This window comes from Dicentrarchus labrax, unplaced genomic scaffold (assembly GCF_905237075.1).
Source record: "Dicentrarchus labrax unplaced genomic scaffold, dlabrax2021, whole genome shotgun sequence".
Taxonomy (NCBI): domain Eukaryota; kingdom Metazoa; phylum Chordata; class Actinopteri; family Moronidae; genus Dicentrarchus; species Dicentrarchus labrax.
The window spans coordinates 15,601,675-15,620,877 of NW_026136712.1; the positions used below are offsets into that span (position 1 = coordinate 15,601,675).

The 19,203-nt window shown below is 38.8% G+C and overlaps 1 protein-coding gene across 2 annotated transcripts; it reads left to right on the forward strand.

Annotated features, from left to right (window-relative positions):
* The first annotated feature begins 237 nt into the window (after positions 1 to 237).
* Positions 238 to 14,254, forward strand: LOC127373745 (choline O-acetyltransferase-like). 2 transcript variants are annotated; one of them, XM_051418476.1, is made up of 15 exons: positions 238 to 423; positions 1,060 to 1,175; positions 2,904 to 3,095; positions 3,791 to 3,909; positions 5,418 to 5,471; positions 5,626 to 5,806; positions 7,830 to 8,007; positions 8,112 to 8,281; positions 8,359 to 8,459; positions 8,543 to 8,671; positions 8,761 to 8,883; positions 9,003 to 9,144; positions 9,400 to 9,462; positions 10,502 to 10,639; positions 11,964 to 14,254. In XM_051418476.1, the coding sequence occupies exons 2-15, from the start codon at positions 1,131 to 1,133 to the stop codon at positions 12,228 to 12,230; spliced, it is 1,902 nt and encodes a 633-aa protein (XP_051274436.1). In that variant the 5' UTR covers positions 238 to 423; positions 1,060 to 1,130; the 3' UTR covers positions 12,231 to 14,254. The 2 variants fall into 2 exon arrangements, with proteins under 2 accessions (XP_051274436.1, XP_051274437.1); XM_051418477.1 differs by lacking the exon at positions 2,904 to 3,095.
* Positions 14,255 to 19,203: the final 4,949 nt, after the last annotated feature.

Genomic DNA, 19,203 nt, shown 5'->3' on the forward strand with positions numbered 1-19,203 from the left:
CTGCAGAAAGACTTGAATCTGAACAGTGAACGCATCGTAACTGTCATATTTGTCGACCCGCAGGACCATCACAACACCTATGACTGACACACCAAAAAGCGACCCTCGCTCCTATTTATATATTAAAATTATTATCGGATGTGGGAAGGGGGGAGCAAGCTGTTAGATAATATGTTCCGCGAATAGATTTCGATGGGAGGAGTTTCTTGCCTCAAGGGGGTAGGTAGACGCAAACACCTTCAGCATCTTTTCCAAGGCGCGCTTTAATGTGGAGTCACAGGCGTATGGCGAAGCGAAGGGACGGGGGAGCAGCCCAGCGCCTACACAGAGCTTTACACTAATATGGGATTTCACGGTGTGGACGTGGGAGGCGATGTGAACTTCCACAGACTTCTCTGACCTCTCGAGTGGTACGCCGAGCAGGTAAGGATAACTTATTTTCTTTTCCAAGTAATAAAAAAGTGGGATATTGTGTTTGTTTAGAACTTATTATCGCCTCCCTGGCGCACAGCGAGGGAGATTATTCATCTTAAAAACTAATTTAAGCTACTTAAAAGTACACTTTGCTCTGAAAAGTCATTTCGAAAAGTTTTCTAGTCGTTTATCGTTTAACTTGTTTTCAATCAAACCAACAGGCACCCAGTGATACAGGATTTCTACAACGTTATATGTATTTTCGGCTTCGAGATATTTGCACTATTCTATTAAAATTCCTTTAAAAATTGAAACTGTACTGGAAAATAAATGCAAATTGTCTCCATTTATTGGCTATAACGTTCATTTCTTTTAGGAAAATGTAAGCTTTTAAGAGAGAAACAGAGATGGAATGAGTTTCTAAGATGCACATCTCTTTGCAGTGGTGAGCGATGAGGCGCAGCTGGAATTCAAGGACATCCAGCAAATTAAATTAGGCTGCAAAATGATGAATGGAAGCCTGCTGGTTCACTTTGAGACAGCACTATGTAGCTCCATTGCTTAATAGGCCTTATTTTATTTACTGTCTTTTTTTATTTTACTTTTCTGCTCTCTTTCCCAAATGTCCTAACATGCTTCGTGCAGGGAGGGCTGAACTCAGACCGCCTCTACAGGGTTTCCACATTATTTCCCCCTGACTGGACTGGAATTCAAAGATGCCAATCTTGGAGAAAGAGACGGCCAGAGACCGAGACAGCCAAGTATGAATCTTGTCATTGTTTCTATAGTGAAAGTGTTTTTCTTTGCATCATTCTGTATCTTCACTTTTTAGACGGTTTTAAATAGAGAGCGCTGTCGCTGTCCGTGGTGCTGAAGTTTCAGCACCACGGACAGCGGCAGCTTTACTTACGCTCACTGGCCGCTAGGGGTGAAAATGATGACAGGCCTTTCATCTTTTAGGGGTGTAAAACTTCATTCTAGACACTTACACAGTCAGTGGTAAAGGTACATTTACTCAAGTACTGTACTTCAGTTCAAATTCGAGGTATTTATACTGAGTATTTCTATTGTATGCAACTTTATTTTATCTATGACGACCCATTATTAATGAAGTCTATCTATCTATCTATCTATCTATCTATCTATCTATCTATCTATCTATCTATCTATCTATCTATCTATCTATCTATCTATCTATCTATCTATCTTTTTATTTATTCTTCAACTCCATCACATCACAAAGGCAAATATTGTACTTTTTAGTTCACTACATCTGTCTGAAAGTTTTAGTTACTGGTTACTTTTCAGATTACAAATTTGCAAGGTCTTCTTGTCCAGTGAAAACTATGTATCTCCAAATTTGGTGACTGTGAGTTTGATTCTTTCTGATAAATAGATGGATTAAGTGTTCCTTTTTGGGTATTATCTTTCTTCTCAAGATGAATAAACGTTTAAAAACCTCTTTTGGATTAGCAGAGCCAAAAGCAGGGCTGTGTTTTCTCATGAAAAGCTTGTGAAAAGTCGACTTTTTAGAGATACTTGGTTCTCATCATATATTTAGCGACGCTATGCAATGCAATTGTTGTAGATTATGCCAGTCATCATTATAATTACCTTTAACAACTACAGAAATTAAATGCAACATACACATTAATGCAACAGTAGTATTAATCAGTAACAGTAAATTACTGACAGTGACCAGTTTTTGCTAATTTTGCTGATAATACTCACTTACTTTCTAATGCAGTGTTTTCACAGTGTGATATTGCTACTCCTACTTAAGTAAAGGCTCTGACTACTTCTTCTGCCACTGGTATTTTTTTGTGAAATCATTTAATCAACATTGAGCCAGTGGTGGATATAATCCATCACTGGCTATAATGGAGTTTGCATTTTGTTTACTGTGTTTAATTGTTGCTGAATTAAATAAGTTTATTGTTTGTTTTTCCAGGATAACATTTTAATCCAATTAAATTCCATTCAATTCAATTTTATTTGTATAGCGCCAACAGAAGTTATCTCAGGACACTTTTCATATAGAGTAGGTCTAGACCGAACTCTTTATAACATTTTATACATATACTTACCAAAAATAAAAAAACATCTGCACAGTTCCTATTTCCACAGCTACACAGCTTATTTTATAATTCAGTGGTACTGGTCAATATTAACATGTTGGGTTAATAACAGTATCATTATGCAAATGAACATACATCAGACAGAAATCAATTTGCATTATCCATCCTTATCAAACAACAGAGTCCCACGAGGCTATGAGGCTTGAAAACACTTGAAGCATTTAGGATGAATTATTAAGTCAGGTTCTAATAATATAAGCATCAAGAAAAGATGTGAGGGAATTACCTCTTTAACTAATGAACCCTCAGTGAATTGGGGAAAGACATAAAAATGCTGAACAGCTGCTGTCCTTCCTGTCATTACACTTTATGAGTATTTATATCAATCTGTTGGTTTTTTTTTTACATCAGGTGTTGCCAAAGGTCCCTGTGCCACCACTGAAACAAACCCTCGACACATATTTGAAGTGCGTCCAACACTTGGTAAAGGAGGAGCAGTTTAAGAAAACAAAGGCCATCGTAGAGAAGTTTGGGGCTCCTGGAGGTGTCGGAGAAGTTCTACAAAAGAAACTCTTAGAGAGGAGGGACAAGACGACCAACTGGGTAAAATCTCAGCTCTAGAAGTTAAAAAAAAACACTCTCTTTTTGCTGTAGGGGCATGAACTGGCAAAGAGACGTAAAAAAAATCTCACGCAGCTTTCCCCTATATCAATAAAGATTTTCTTTTTGTTGTTGAGTGTTTCTCCTATGGAGCTTTGTTTATCATTATCATTATAAGTTAATTTGGGAAACTTAATACAGTTATTGCAAAATTTTAACCATTTATAATGCAGCATTTGCACTCAGCAACAGTTTTATGTTTTTTTTGTAATAATAAGGTATCAAACTTTGCATCTGATGTATTCAGTCTGAAAATAAGAATGAAAATTGCCATGGATTTTGACTGAAAGATGATACAGCTCTTTAAAAAATATATAACCTATTCATAAAAGAGTTGGAAAAAGTGAAACACCTGGTGATAAAGATTTATTGGAGTCTCTGCTTATCTTTTGTTGCTTCAATCTCTCCTCCTGCGTCTGGGTGATCGGTCAGTCCACAACTCATCCAGCTCAGTGAAATCTATCACGCTCCCACTCTCACGCCGACTCTCTCCCACTCTCCTTTTCATCTGGCAGTGATGCACTGTAATGGGTTTTTACTCCATTGCACACAGGTCTCAACTCTGAAAGTAATAACCTGAGTCCAAAATGCTTAAGCAACCAACATTTCTCAAAAACCGTCCCTGTGTTTTTATTCAGGTCTATGACTACTGGCTGGAGGACATGTACTTAAACAACAGGTTGGCCCTACCTGTCAACTCCAGTCCTGTCATGGTGTTTCCTAAGCAGACATTCAGAGATCATAAAGATGCCCTCAGGTATGTCCTGGACTTTGGGTTCGACTATTGTTCAAACTCTAAAGTGTTTGCATGAGCTCAGCATGCAATATGAAAAATATGTAACTGCAACAAAACATTTTCAGCATTGAGTTTAATAGCAGAAAATATTTTAGCCATGATAACTTCAGAGGTAAAAGTCAGGTTCTCGAGAATCGTATGCCATCAAGCTTATCAGTTCCTTTTATCAATTTTGGCATTTTTTTTGGACAGTTGCACATTGCATAACAATGATGTCAAACTCGTGTCTATACTGCTGGAAACTTGAACAAAGAGGGGGTAATGGCAGAGAGGAAAAACAGTCCGAAGCATAGCTTCATTTCACAGAAAAACTAAGGATGTAAGGTTATAAGGGAATTGACAAAGAATTGGACCAATAAACAGAATCTATAGTGATACTGGTATCTATAAAATCTTATCAAATCCCCTCCCTAGTCACTCAATCAAAGTGAAAGGGCTTCTTTCACCTAACAATTACTTGGTTATTGAAATAGTTGCAGATTCATTATCTGTTGATTGACTAACTGTTTCAGCTCTGTTGAAAACAATTTTTCTCCAACCTTGCTGTTATTCTGTACCTGCATTTAAAACCAACAAGCCGCACAGTCATGGCACATTCTCAAAGTCATTTCTGGAAATGTAGGAAACCTAAAACTTCCACTAAAAAGCAAATTACAATACTTCATATGACACAATAACTCCCAGAAAACACTGAACACCACAGATTGTTGGTTGCACATAGCTTGAAAGTGTCAAGTCTTCAAAGGCACTTGAAAACTAGAGAAAACATCCACTACACAAAGGTTTAGTTATCACTCTGCTGTGCAGCCACTGACAGGGTTTATGTTCTTCTCAGCACAGACACAGATTAAGATCTGAATTACAGACATGGAGAAAATCACTGGCATCATCTCTTGGGCAAATCTCTGACTGTTATTAAATGAGCCATGCTCCACCAGACATTACACCAGTCCATTCAGCCCCGTAACTCAACATTAGCTTTTGTCAGCTCGTGCCACACTAACTGAATATTTCCAGAGCACCCCGAAGCTGGTAATCTACTGACACAGACACTTATTAGATTGGGAGTGACAGGAACAAGCTCTCCACAGAGACTGCTAGTCAGGCCTCATTTACGGGTGTGGTGCACTGCGGCCGCCTCCTTTGTATTGATCTGACTTTAAACGTAATAACACCAAGACAAATGACGCACAGCATAAGACCTGGCAGGGCTCTGTGTTTTCCCTATTTGCCCACACCGCCCACTCACCCATACAGGCCGATTCTCTCTCTCTCTTTCTCACTAACATAGATAAACACACACACAGCTCGCCCACTGTATCCTAGTAATTTACCATAATGTGATTACTGTTAGTCCTCTGAGAGATGAGAGTATATCTAATTATAATCTGTTTGCTGTGTATGTGCAGTTGTTTTACGGCCAACTCTGCACCCTGTTTTATTTATTTCAAACTTCTCACTCTTTTAAGATTTGCTGCTCGTCTCATCAGAGGAGTGTTGGAGTATAAGGCTCTCATTGATGCGTAAGTTCAACCTGCAATGGATTACCTGTCGGCTTGCATGTCCTACACCTCATCTCCACAAAGTAAAGTCAGTGAATGTAAGATGAAAAATGAAATGAAGTATAGGTGTGTGAGTCCTCTCGGGTAATTTGATGTGTGTAATAATATCTCTCAGGCGAGCGCTGCCAGTGGACTTTGCTCGAGGCCAACTTGCTGGGACTCCTCTGTGCATGGAGCAGTACTATCGCCTCTTCACCTCCTACCGCTACCCAGGGCTAAAGACAGACGTGCTCAAGGTCCAGATGAACGCAGCCTCATCGGTGCCAGAGCACATCATTGTGGCGTGCAAGAACCAGGTCAGGACACTGGCCTTTGTGGATACTTTTCGCACCACATCACACTTCCCACTGAAGACTGTGTCCTGTCCATTTGAGGGAAAATATAAATGTAAATGTAAGGATGTTTTAATAGTGTATTCAGTTTAATGATAGATGCTGAAAGGTGAGAGTTTGTCAGTACCTCATATCAGACATAAACCAACTTGAATTGGTTTGGAGGTCTTTCTCTTACCTTTCTCTGAATTCACCATTACATGCAGCAATGCTGGCCTCCAGTGCAGATAAACTATCCCATCATCAGATTTCAAAGTATAGGATCTTTCTGAGCATCTAAACAGGCTATAACAGATGCCATCTTTGAATGTAAGGTGTTACAGATATAGGGGCTTGACCATTTGCATTCAACCTAAAAAGTCAAACCTCCACCCTACTCAACCTCATCTGTCATCTAAGGTTTGTTTTCCAGTAACAAACAGGAGGAAAATAGACCAGTTTATAAAATGCTTAATTACAAACATGCCTCAAAGGACTTTAAAGTGGGTGAGCTTGCGTACATTAAACAAATAAGCAGTTAATGATAAAAAAATATGACATACAGTTTGCAGAAGGGAGCAACAATAATGCAAGACACAAGATACTACACTGAAAAAGTAGCTCACCAACTGCCTCTTTATCATCTTACAGATGCTTTGTATACAGGGTAATATGACAATATAAGTGGGTAATCATTTGACTGATTTTATCAATAATTTACATTTCTAATTGGCTATGATATCCATGCCATGCATATGAGAGTATGCATGGCTGCATATTATAGTTTCAGACTAAAATACTCTGCCTTTATAAAATTGCAATGCATTAAGTTTCTAGGGAAGTTAATCTTTCTATTTGAATATTTAAAATAACACTTTGCAATGGTCATGTTTGCATCTTATCTTCCTTTCTGAGCTACAGCAAAGCCTCATGAAAGCAGCAGGAGTTGAGAGAGAGAGAGAGTAGTCATATTTCACAATTCAACCAGACTCTACCAGCATCCTTGTAAACTTTAACTGGAAGATTTTCTAATTATGCAAGACGTTTTTTTAATCAAATTTAGTATGGTGGAAGCTAAATGTCGTGCTGCCATATGTGGATCATATCAACAGTTGTTCTTCAGTCACGACTGAGCAAGTTTCAACACCAAAAACTTAAAAAGTAAGAAGACATACAAGTGTACCTCTGGTCTGAATATAGTTGCTATCCTTACTGACCAAATCAGTCAAAATATTAAATACAGTTTTATTAATTTGGCACAGCAAGGATAAAGATTTTAGGTAATTGGTGACCATATATATTTTTAAAATACATTCATATACATTACATGGTCCTAGTCACACATGGAAAATGTGCATTTTCTGTGTTTCTCAACTAATGGTTAAAGTAAAAACTAAAGGTTTTAATCCAGTGGTTACAAATTAAGTGGTTGTCTAGTTGAGTTTTGTGTGAGTTTATTTCTGTAAGAGCGCACTAGCCCACTCCTGCAATCCCCTGTACCAAGCCATCCTTCCTCCAATCTGTCAATTTCCCAGAAATCCTAGGTAGAGTTTCCCATAAATACATAAAACAACCACTGCCAACATCTGCAGGTCCAAGGCTACTATTTTAGATTGTGACTTTAAATTACCACAGAAAAGGGCACAGTAGGCGCTTTAACATGGAAATGGTTCTGGGCACTATCAATCTGCAGCACATAAGGGCCTGTCCCCATGGAGATACAGACCGTTAACTCAATTACTGTTGATTAAATCTGCCGCTTCCTTGAATCACATGTTTAACTGATTGAAGTAGGGAAGCCATATATACAGCATTCCCTGTACTATTATTGCCAGTGTCCTAATTATCTCAGCTGTTTATACGCTGTACCACAGTAGCAATAAACTCTAAAAATACTGTTAGCAGACAAGAACACAGTTTGAAAAAAGTATTTCCTATTGAAACTGCACCAGGTGATAAAGTGGAATAGTTAAGAAACCCACGATTTCTATCATGTTTTTCTCACTAGTTTTTCGTGTTGGATGTAGTCGTGAATAGCAAGCAGCTCAATGAGACGGAGATCTTATCCCAGCTGGAGAAAATCACGAAAATGGCTGAAAACGCTGAAGAGAGACTTCCTCCTGTTGGTATCCTGACCTCTGATGGGAGAACAGAATGGGCACAAGCCAGAGATGCACTAATAAAAGGTTTCAGCTCAAATGTTTCTCCAACTCTTTCAGAAGTTTTAAACAACTGTAAACAAGTTTCAGACAAATTAACCAAGATATATTTCCTCTACTTCTCTATCCAGATCAAACCAACAGAGACTCTCTGGCTCTGATTGAGAGCTGTATGTGTGTGGTGTGTCTGGATGAGCCCAGTGGCCTGGAGCCTAGGGATACCACCAGGGCCCTGCTTATGCTGCATGGTGGCGGACGTGAGAAGAATGGGGCAAACCGCTGGTATGACAAGTCAATGCAGGTAGGACTACGTACGAGGCACTTCAAATCCTCCATGGATGTAGATTTTGGTCTATTAGCTAATCCACCTTTCCTCAGTTTGTTGTAGGAATGGACGGGGTATGTGGAGTCGTGTGCGACCACTCGCCATTTGAGGGAATTGTTCTGGTGCAGTGTTCTGAATACGTGATGAAATACATGTAAGTCAGTCACTGAATATTGTTGTCTCAATGCATGTTGCTGAGGTCAACAGTGAAGGAAGTGGTGTTGTTGTCCTGAACAGAACAGGGAGTCCATCTAAAATGGCGAGAGCGTCCAGCATCAGAGAGCTTCCCCCTCCAAGAAGGCTGCTCTGGAAGTTTAACCCACACATCCAAGGACACTTAGCAGCCGCCGGAGACAGATTGCAGAGGCAAGACCAACACAAACTAACACAAAACCATATCAGGTAAGTCTTTGTATAGACATTGGGTCTCATGTCTTCTGTGCTTTTTCCTTCAGGCTGGTGAATAACCTTGACATGGATGTTTTCAAGTTCAAGGTTTATGGGAAAGAATTCATCAAAAAACAAAAGATGAGTCCAGATGCGTTCATACAAGTTGCCTTACAACTTGCATTTTTCAAGTAAAGTCCTTTCATAATCTACATCTTCAAATTTTATTAAATAAATCTTAATATGATTATATCTATGATATTTCAAATATGCTGATATATTGCCGTGATCCTGTCCGTCATATACTCAGATGCAGTGGAAGGCTCGTGTCCACTTATGAGAGTGCATCCATTCGGCGTTTCCAAGAAGGTCGGGTTGATAACATTCGCTCTGCCACCCCTGAGGCCCTGGCCTTTGTGAAGTCCATGACAGATGAGAGGGCCACTTTCACCGTGAGTCATTTTTCTCACTTTGATCCCCAATTACTGAGTAACTCCCACATTACTGTTCATCACACCTGCTTAAATGAAACAGGTGCAACCCAGCCGCCTGGGCACGCCAATCCCCATTCAAACAGAAGAGCCCCCTGCAGATTTAATGGGTCTATGAAAAGTAAATTTACTGGCTGTATGGTTCTCTTTTTCTACTATGTGAAAAATGCCTTCTATTTACTTTTTTCTCTAAATCATTTTTCAATTTTTCAACAGGATTCAGAAAAAATGAAGCGATTGAGGGATGCAATTAATGCCCAGACAAATTATACAATTGCAGTAAGTATTTTAAACCAGTTATATATATATATATATATATGGTTTTGACAGCCAGAATTTAAATGTGTAAACATGATGTCGTTCCACCCAGATGGTAGGAATAGTACACTTACTCGCTTTAGATGGAAAGATTGAAACCACAGTTAGCTTAGTACAGAGAATGGAAGAATAGGGAAACAGCTAGGCTTCTAGCACCTATAAAGTTCTCTAATTATCACACTATGTGTTATGTTGTTTGTTTGACCATCCTTAAACTAAGGAGAACACATATCCATTTGTTGTTTGTGGACTACTTCTTACTACTTTTTAATCCAAATCATGATTTGGATTAAAATAAGTAGTTTAGTTATGACTGTGCCCTCAATGTGAAGTCGCAAGGCAACCAGAGGAAACTCCGGGAAGAGACAGAGTCAGGCTAGATGTTTCCCCACTTCCAGTCTTTTTTGTTAAACTAAGCTAACTGTTTCTTGGCTGGAGTTTCGTATTTAGGGCATATATATGAGAGCAGTATTGGTCATCTCATCTAAGTGTCAGGAAGAAAGCGAATAAGCGCATTCCTTAAAATGGTTAAGCAAAGTTTGTTTGATCATCCTTCACAGAGGGCAGCAGCTGCAGTCGAAGGTTGAATTTATATTTGTTACAAAATTAAGTGATGACCATTTTTAATGGCATACTTGAATTTCCCTCGGGATAAATAAAGTATCTATCTATCTATCTATCTATCTATCTATCTATCTATCTATCTATCTATCTATCTATCTATCTATCTATCTATCTATCTATCTATCTACATAAATACACACACACACACACACACACACACACATATATATATATATATATATATATATTTGATGGGGTTTTACTTAAAGAAGATGGGCTATCATTCAAAATCTTCAAGTCCACGTGGTTTGTGGTAAAACTCTAACCCAGGTGGTTGAAAAAGTACTGTGCACAAAACATGAACTGCGCCTGGAAATTACTTCTGTGCTTATATTGAGGTCCTAAATAACACTAAGCAAAAAAAAATATCTTTCAGGCTATTACAGGAATGGCAATAGACAATCATCTCCTCGGGCTTCTGAGGATCGCAAAGGAGCTCAACATGGAGAAACCAGAGATCTTCTGTGATGAGACATATTTGGCCAGTAACCAGTTCATCCTTTCTACTAGTCAGGTAACAAGTATCCTATTCTATTCTATACTCTATTCTACATATAACGCTTTCTCACAATAAATTATTTCTTTAAAGTCAGTACAGTATATTTATACATATAAATCTCCAGCACCCCACAACATCAAGTTCTGCCTTAGGACATATTTATACATATAAATCTCCAGCTCCCCACAACATCAAGTTCTGCCTTAGGACAGGTGCTTGAATGAAGCAGGAAGAGGAATTCTTTCATAGGGATGAAAAGAGGAATATGAACTGGCTCTATCAGCTGATGAAGATAGAGAATACAGAGGAAACACTGTTACTGGTGTGATAATATTATGCTGTTTTGCATATAACCTAACTTCCTTATCTTCAGTCACTTCAGGAACTGAAACTGCAAAAGTGCACTTGCAACACAACAAAACTTTACAAAATAAAGACTAATTAAAAAATATTTAGTTTATGCTGGTGTTTGGGAGCCACAGTCAGGGCTCTGTGCTTCCTGTTAGTATTTTTAATTGGAGACCCTGTCAGACTCATCTACCGCCCCCGGCACTGAGTTTATTCTCTTAGACCATCTGTATGTACCTTTAGCTGACAGCACTTGAACCCCACATGTAAAATAATAATATTTTTTTACTAATATAAATTGCTTAAGGCATATAAATAAATGATATGGAGTACATATACTGACTACACTATACATTCACAGAACCTGACAGCTGCATTGTTATACGACTGACTGACAAGTGATTGTACAAGTACATGAAATGGTTATGATATGACTAAAACTTTGGTTCACTTTTCCAATTTTTGGTAGCAAAACAAAGAGCATCTGAATCAACTGAAAGATTTTTACCGTGTAACACCTGCAGTGTGTAAACAGTAGTCGATGCATGTGTTGGGATTTAAACGCATATCAGAGTATTAAAACTATTTGGCTATTGGGTAGAAAGTTTAGAAAACTTAGAGCTTAGTTAATTAATTAAATTTATCTTTTAGGTAAAGAACAAAGTCCAACCATTTGTTGCTTTCAACTGGTAAAATGTGGGAATTTGATCATGTTTCTGTTTTATATAATTGCAAACACAATATCTTTGTGTTTTGGACTACTATGAAGATGTCACCTTGGGCTCTGGGAACTTGTAATGAGCATTTGTTTGTGTCTTTATTTTCTGGCAGTTTATAGATAGAAATGATTAATCAAAAAAAGAATCAATAGATAAAGCAATAATAGAAATTGTTAGCTGTAGCACTTTTCTGATTCATTTTTCTCAAATTCTAGCTCCTTCTCTTGACTGGCTAAACTGGTCTAACCCAGACTGTCTCCTCTTGTATCCAGGTCCCTACCACAGTAGAAATGTTCTGTTGCTACGGCCCGGTGGTGCCCAATGGCTATGGCGCCTGTTACAACCCGCAGTCAGACCACATCATCTTCTGTGTGTCTAGTTTCTGGGAGAACACAGGGACGAGCTCGGCCGTATTCGTCAAAGTCCTGAACGAGGGCCTGCTGGAAATCAGGGACCTGTGCAATAGAGGCAGCGCTGCAGCTACCAAACTGGCTGATTGCAGCCAGGGAGCCGGCCAGCCTCATAAATCAGGGAAGTAAGCCATACTGAGGAAGCACGCCTACTCAGCTGCTTCACTCAACACTCTTAGACTTAGACTTTAGCTTTAGACTCAGTAGTTGAGAGGCCTTCGTGTGTCTTTGTTGTCTGTGCAATAGTGTTCCTTTAACAACAAAATACAAAGCCTTAAAGTTCATAAACAGTATGTAAATATTAAAAAATGTGAATGAAAACTGGAAAACAGTTTTCTTTGGATGTGTGTGTAGACATTAGAATGATTTCGGGTCCAACATTGATCCCGCTTGACTCAGTAGACTGAGAGTAACTGGTCTGCTGCCTTTAGGAAACTGAAGCCATGCCCGCTTTGTAGCACTGATGTGATAGGGAAACTATCCTCTATCAGAGAGTGAACTGAGTGATCCCAATGTACATAGAGTAGTAACGTAATAGACATGACAGGATTCTGTAAAAAAAATAAAATCAAACACTATATTTAAGTGACTTATAACAATTATGACATCCTGTAAATGTGATCCTGCCAACCTGTTTCACTTTGTGTGTTCAATAGACTGGATACTATAAAAACAATTTTAATGTGCTAAAGTTATTTTTTACTCTTCAGCAGTTATGTGCAATTTTTGATTCCACTGACACCATAAGGTTGCCAAAGAGGTTGTGTGTATGTAAAGTCTGTCTGATGAGGCACTTTAAGATATTTACATAAAGATATGAATGAATAACTGAACAGTAAATGTAGAGGACTGATTATAAGTAATGTGTTTAAAGGGAAAACATATGTGATATGGTTTCAGTGGCACATTTGAAATCATCTAGTTGTACTGTATGTATGTGTTCTATATTATAGCAATAGTTAATAAGTGTATTGAGTGCTACTTTATAAGAAAAATACAGTCCAGTGGTCACTGAGGCAAACCACTGTGTTCATGTGATTTTTATTTGCACTTAGAGGTAGAATAAGGGTAGGGATGTATTGTCATAGTGTAATTTGTGCAATAGTAAAATGGCAAGTGAAGTGAGGGTATATGTGCAATTTACCAAATCAATATTAGATGCATGAAGCTTATTTAATATTAAATTAACTATAGTTGCTATTTTTGATATTCAAAGATACCGGATAATATCTGTAACATTAGAATAAATTGGCAATCTGCTGTTTTGGTCCAAAATATTGATTCAAAGTGTGCTGTGGATCCTTTTAAAAAGTATATTTGTATCAGTCTTGTTTCAATCTGTCATGTTACATCAAATCAAATCAGTGGTGAAAATGTGAGGATATTTGTTGTCCTGTGTCCAGATGACACTTGTTTGTTATGTATCTATCATCAGCCAAAGTGAATGTGAACCATGTAGATCAAGAAAAGACTATAAGCGACAGACATGCATGTTTATTCTTACATACTAACTGTATTTTTATACTGTATGTTCACATGAAAAGCTTATATAATGATATATTAAAATGTGGTAAAGGGTACACATAAGTAACAAAAATGCCTTAAAATAAAGTGATGCAAACTGTTTTCCATCATTCCTGTCGGATGTGATATTCTGTAAGTGTTTTACCTCTGATGTTAATTTGATCGGTTTGTACTTGGTGTTTGCTGTCTAATGTCAGTGATACATGTAAAAGAATGTAATACTTGTTATGTGTTTTTCAGTGAGTTTTCTCTTTGTCTCATTCATAAAATGTAACTAATAATCCCTGTGAGTAAATCAGGCTGTTATATCTACAGTATTGTCCCAGAGTATAGTAATAATATGGCCTGATAAATTAACGTTACACTCATCCATGAAAACGTTTGTGCGAGTGGTAATTAATGTGTAACACTTTATTGATAGGGAAAATATAGTATTTTATTAAGTCGTTAAATATTCAATGAATGTTCAGTAAAAACTCATATGTTTCTCATTATGAAAAAGAAAACAAAAAGGCTTATTTATTTTTTTAGGCTACAATAATATTTTGTTGATTTAAATTGTAATGAAACTGTGGTGTAGCAAAAACTAATATTCAACTCCATAAATAAATAAACCTCAAACAATGATATCTAATTGTGTCAGTGTTTTCTGTTAAAGCTGAAGCCTTGTCGGGCTAATTAAGTTATTTTGGTGGCACAGTATGGTACAATGGCCAAAGAAAAATGAGGCCATCACAGTAAAAGTCAAATGTTGTGTAGCTTTTGGGGTGGGTAGATTTTTTTTGGTATGATGTTTTACAGCACACAGCATCAAGTAAAACAGAACAAATACAGTACAGCCTGAAGGCACCGTGCAACCTTCCAGAATTTAGTTACTTCTGAATTCCACATTATCTAATATTGCTGCAATTAATACAACCTCTCTTTTATGTTGCTGTGCTCCAAATAAGAATGGATACTAACTTTTAAAAGTCTACTAATTTTGTCACTGTTTCAGTGTAACTAAACTTTGAAAGACACTCGGAACCTTGTTAGAATTAGTATGTAGTATGGTCTTGGGATGCAGCTTATTACTTCAATTCCTTGATGCAGGTATGATTTTTATGCAATGTTACCTCAGTGTGAAAAGTCATATGAGAATTCCTTTGACTTTTACATCACTCTAGATCTACATCCATCATGCAGGTCATTTCAGGACTGTGACTCGTTCACACTGGAATCTGATATGGGCAACATTTACCAAATAATGTGAACAGATCTGAGCAAAAACTCTAAACTGAGTGCTATGGCTTGCAGTGTGAATGTAGCCTTAGATTCCATAGTGACAATCTTCAGATGTTGAGGGCCAATTCAATTACAGATGTTGCTCACTTGACAATATCTCAATAAAATGGCAGGCTACCTATAAACAGCTGAAGATCCCATGAGGTGATATGTCACGTTTTGTTTAATCTCTGGTCCAAATGCCTGGCATTGATCAATTCTGGTTTAATTTAATTGTTTATATCTTTAATGCTTGTTAACACTGGAGTAAAACAGTTTGTAATTCTGGCATTGTTACATACTGAACTAGGATATTATAAACACAAGAACAAATCCACTAACTTTAATTGTTTTGACAAATAATACTAAGCTAACATGGCTATGAAGTAAACCCTAATCATGATCATCAGTCTTAAGTACAACTGCAATTAGAGAAACAACTGAACTCATTTGCATTGAGTTGTCTGTTTGCAGTATGGCCACTTCACTAACACACTCCCAACAGATGGCCTCTTTTCACTGGCATCTGATAAGGTCTTTGGGGAGAGACCCGAATTTAATTCTCCATTGGTTAAACTACTGAACCAGGTCGACCAAGTGCCCAAAAAACATTAAACATTTAGTCAAGCTTCCATGACCTGGTCCACTTAAATATGGAATACAAATTGGGATGAAAATAAATCATGTAAGCTCCTATGTATTAAATAGTTCAGTGTGTTAGTAGTAACAAGCACTAAACTGTCCAGTTCCAAGATATTGCTTCTCTTTGTCTCTGTATTTAGTGGCTAATATCGTTTATCCTTCTGAAGTCATGTTAAACTTTTTGCCGAACACCCCAGTGTTTTTTTGCCAGAGCCCCCTGCATTGGCTCTATTCAAATAAATGAGAGGACCATATTGAACATGGCCTTCACCCTAACCCTACAGAATCAAAGAAAGATTCATCCCATTTCACTGCATTAGTCCTTGCTAACTAACTGAAAAAGAACATAGATGTAATTTCTCCTATTGAGTGACGTCATCTGAACTCACCGTCATTCGAGGATGATTATCGGACAGTAATATCTCATGTTTCATAACCCTCTGTGCGTCATTCTGGACAAACAGAAGAAAAGGCTGAATTTAGGTATTGAAGACCACAGTGGGGAAAATCTGTCACACTGCTGTGCAAGTCACCTCACTCTTCTAATGCCGGCTGTCCAACCACGAGTCTATTGACTGAACATTAAGCTGGGTAATCTAAAGCGAGTGCTGCCGGCGACCAGAGCTTTCACTGTGTGAGGAGCAGCTAGTGACAAGCCTTGGCGTTGAGATCAATGGCGGAAGCCCACCTGGAGATGGATGATGGGAGTACATTACCACTAATAAGTGTTTGCCACGCTGCAGACGGAGACAGAGCCTTACCTGCTGGCTGCTATCGACTCGAGAGGGGAGCAGAGGGGAGCAGAGCTGTCCATCCAGATTCCCTCCTCCCTGCTTAGGGGCCTGACAGAGTCCAAGAGAAATTAAAAGCCACTGAGGCTGGGTTTCTACCTCAACTAAAAATGACAAAAGCAAAGCAGGGGTAGTGTCTATGCAAGTTAAGGACCCTCATACATAGGAACTTTCCCCTCAGTAGGTAGGATGCCTAAGTAGGGTGAGTTACAAGGAGATCCACCACATTGAAGTTAACCTCAAGAGGAATGGGTATTGAGTTTGAAAATCAGGAAATATGGAAACAGCAAATATCTTTAAACAACGACAATAGTTATTAAAAGAGCACACATGGCATCAATAAGTAGTTTCCTGTCTTTACAGCTGACCAGTGGACATGGTCCAAAAAACCACAAGCATGTCAGCTCTCACAAATTACGTCATGTGCCGTGATCACTAATCAGCGTGTGGTCGTAATGAGCCTCTGTAATTGAAGATGTGCACATGAATCAAAGATAACAGCTACAAGATTACAATCTGACTCCATTCCAGCCAATTAGTTACACTGAACCTGTCATCCAAATGCATTCCCCACACTGTTAATATATTAGGTAATTCGGAAGCCATGAGCAATGATGAAGTCATCTTTGCAAGTGAAACTGAGCTTGACATTTTTCCTCCAAAATGGAACAGAGAAAAGATGCCCCATTGTCTTGTGTTTCAGATATTGACATTTAAGCGGATTTTCAAAGACAGTACCACTGCCATTCTTACAATCTTTCAATTAAGGCTGAGTTTACATTATAGCTGTCTGTTTTCACTCACGAAAGAATTCTGATAATGGCCATTCTGGCATTTATGAGGAAACTGCTCCCAGGGCAGAAGCTACATTTACACACCATCTTGGACGCCTAATTGGGCAAGAAGTGAAGCCCCATTAAAAAATAAGCCGCAATATAGTATATGCCAAGAGCTGAAACGAAGTACTTCCATTGAGCCTGTCCCATTTAAGTTAGATGTAGTTAAAAGCACTGATTTGGCTTTGACAGAATCCTGTGCATTTTAGCATCATATAGTGACTGAGTGGCTTCCATCATTGCTTTTTAAACAGGGAACGAGTTAGAATTAAGAGGTATGTGCAATTATTTTCTATTACATAAAAGAAGAATAGCCAAAATAGAAAGACTGCAGTAGAATAACATCATAGGCACTGCAATTATTCTCGACTATAGTAATATTAAAATGACTGCAGTCATAATCGCACATTGTTGCATATCAGAATCGCCAACTTCAAGCTCTTCACTTCAGCAGCTGTCAACAGTTTCTTTCAGCTGTTTTGATACCTTATAATGAGGCTCTGCTGGATGACAACATGACACCTATTCATCTAAAGGTAGACTGCTTCTAATTTCTTTTCCTATTTACTCTCTGTTCAGTGCAGGTACTTGTTCTCTCATGGTTTCTAAACAACAATCCATCCCCAGGCTGCATATCAGAAGTAACACAAGCTACGCTACTGTAAACGTAGTACCTAAACAGTGTTGGCAACGTATGATTCATTTTGTGAATGGAAGATCAATAACCAATTTGAAGATGACCCGGTGGAGAGGATCCAGATTGCGGGGCTGTGCTTCAGTGTGCAGCGTAAATCTCGGGTGGTGGATGTGCGTCTTGGCCTGCCACAGCTCCTACTCTGTGGAATGATTTATGCCTCGGTCCTGCAACGTGTCCTGTAGCGGTTGGGCTCTCACCGAATGGCCAGAGCTAATTTGAGTGGTCTAAGTGAAAAAGGTTGCTGAATGAAAAGTGGGGATGTTAAGCCAAAGGGTCAGGGTGTTATAGTTAGAGAAAGTGCAAAAAGTAATGATTGGTGTGGAGGACAAATATCTCAACAGTCATTAATCATTAGCTTTATCATCATAATCATTATCATAAGCACACTCTTCAGTTCGCAGCAGTATATTTTCCTCGACTTCTCTCAAGCATGCACATACACTTACTAGATCTGACCAGAGATAAACAAAGGGCAAAAGCAGGGACAAAGTGAGAGTTCATAACTGGATGTGAGTAGAGAAGGTAAATGGTTGTGCCAGGCCATCATCTTAAGACCAGAGTCAATCATCCACAAAAGCACTGCAAAGAGACAATCACTTAAATGTTCTCTTCACATCGGAGTAACAACCGTTCGTCTGCCTGCATGGCCTCCCAGTTCAGCATGAGAGCAGCTCTGAGAGTCGGTTGCATAAATGCCAAATATGAATGGATCTAAGACGACAGGAGGGAGAAAAGTTAGATGGAAGGAACTCATTAGGAGAGCTGCACTCTCCTCACAAACCCCATCTCGGTAATGCAGAGAAATTTGTGAACGGGCCATGAGTTCTGAAGGATATATCATAATGCATGACAAGTGAAAACAACCACCAGGCAGCTAATAGCTATACTGTCATGAGGGCAAATAAAAAGGCATGACTTTGCATGCATGTTGGCTTTGTGGCTGTGGTCATGTGAAACACACACTTTACAAAAGGCAATTCCCTCACTCCCTAAGTTCCCCCGACAGATCGGCTCCGCTGCCAGGCCAGATGTGAGATGGAGGGATTGTTGGTGTTAGGAAAAAGGGGTTGACTGAGGAGAAAAAGGAGTAAAAAAAAAAGGTGTGCTTCATTAAGTGCTCAGCTCCCAAGTGACCATCTGTCCCAGTAGCTTTGTCCCTGTGGAGCAGAGCTGTGTGGGGTGGAGAGGAGATGAACAGAGGCCTGCAGTGAGTAGCAGCAGCATCCTCCAGCCCACAGCTGCCAGTGGCTCCATCACTCTCAGGACTCCAGTAACTAAACCACACACCATGGAGCAGTGCCCGCTTCCTGACTCCGCCAATTACAGTGACCCATTAAGAAGAACAAACG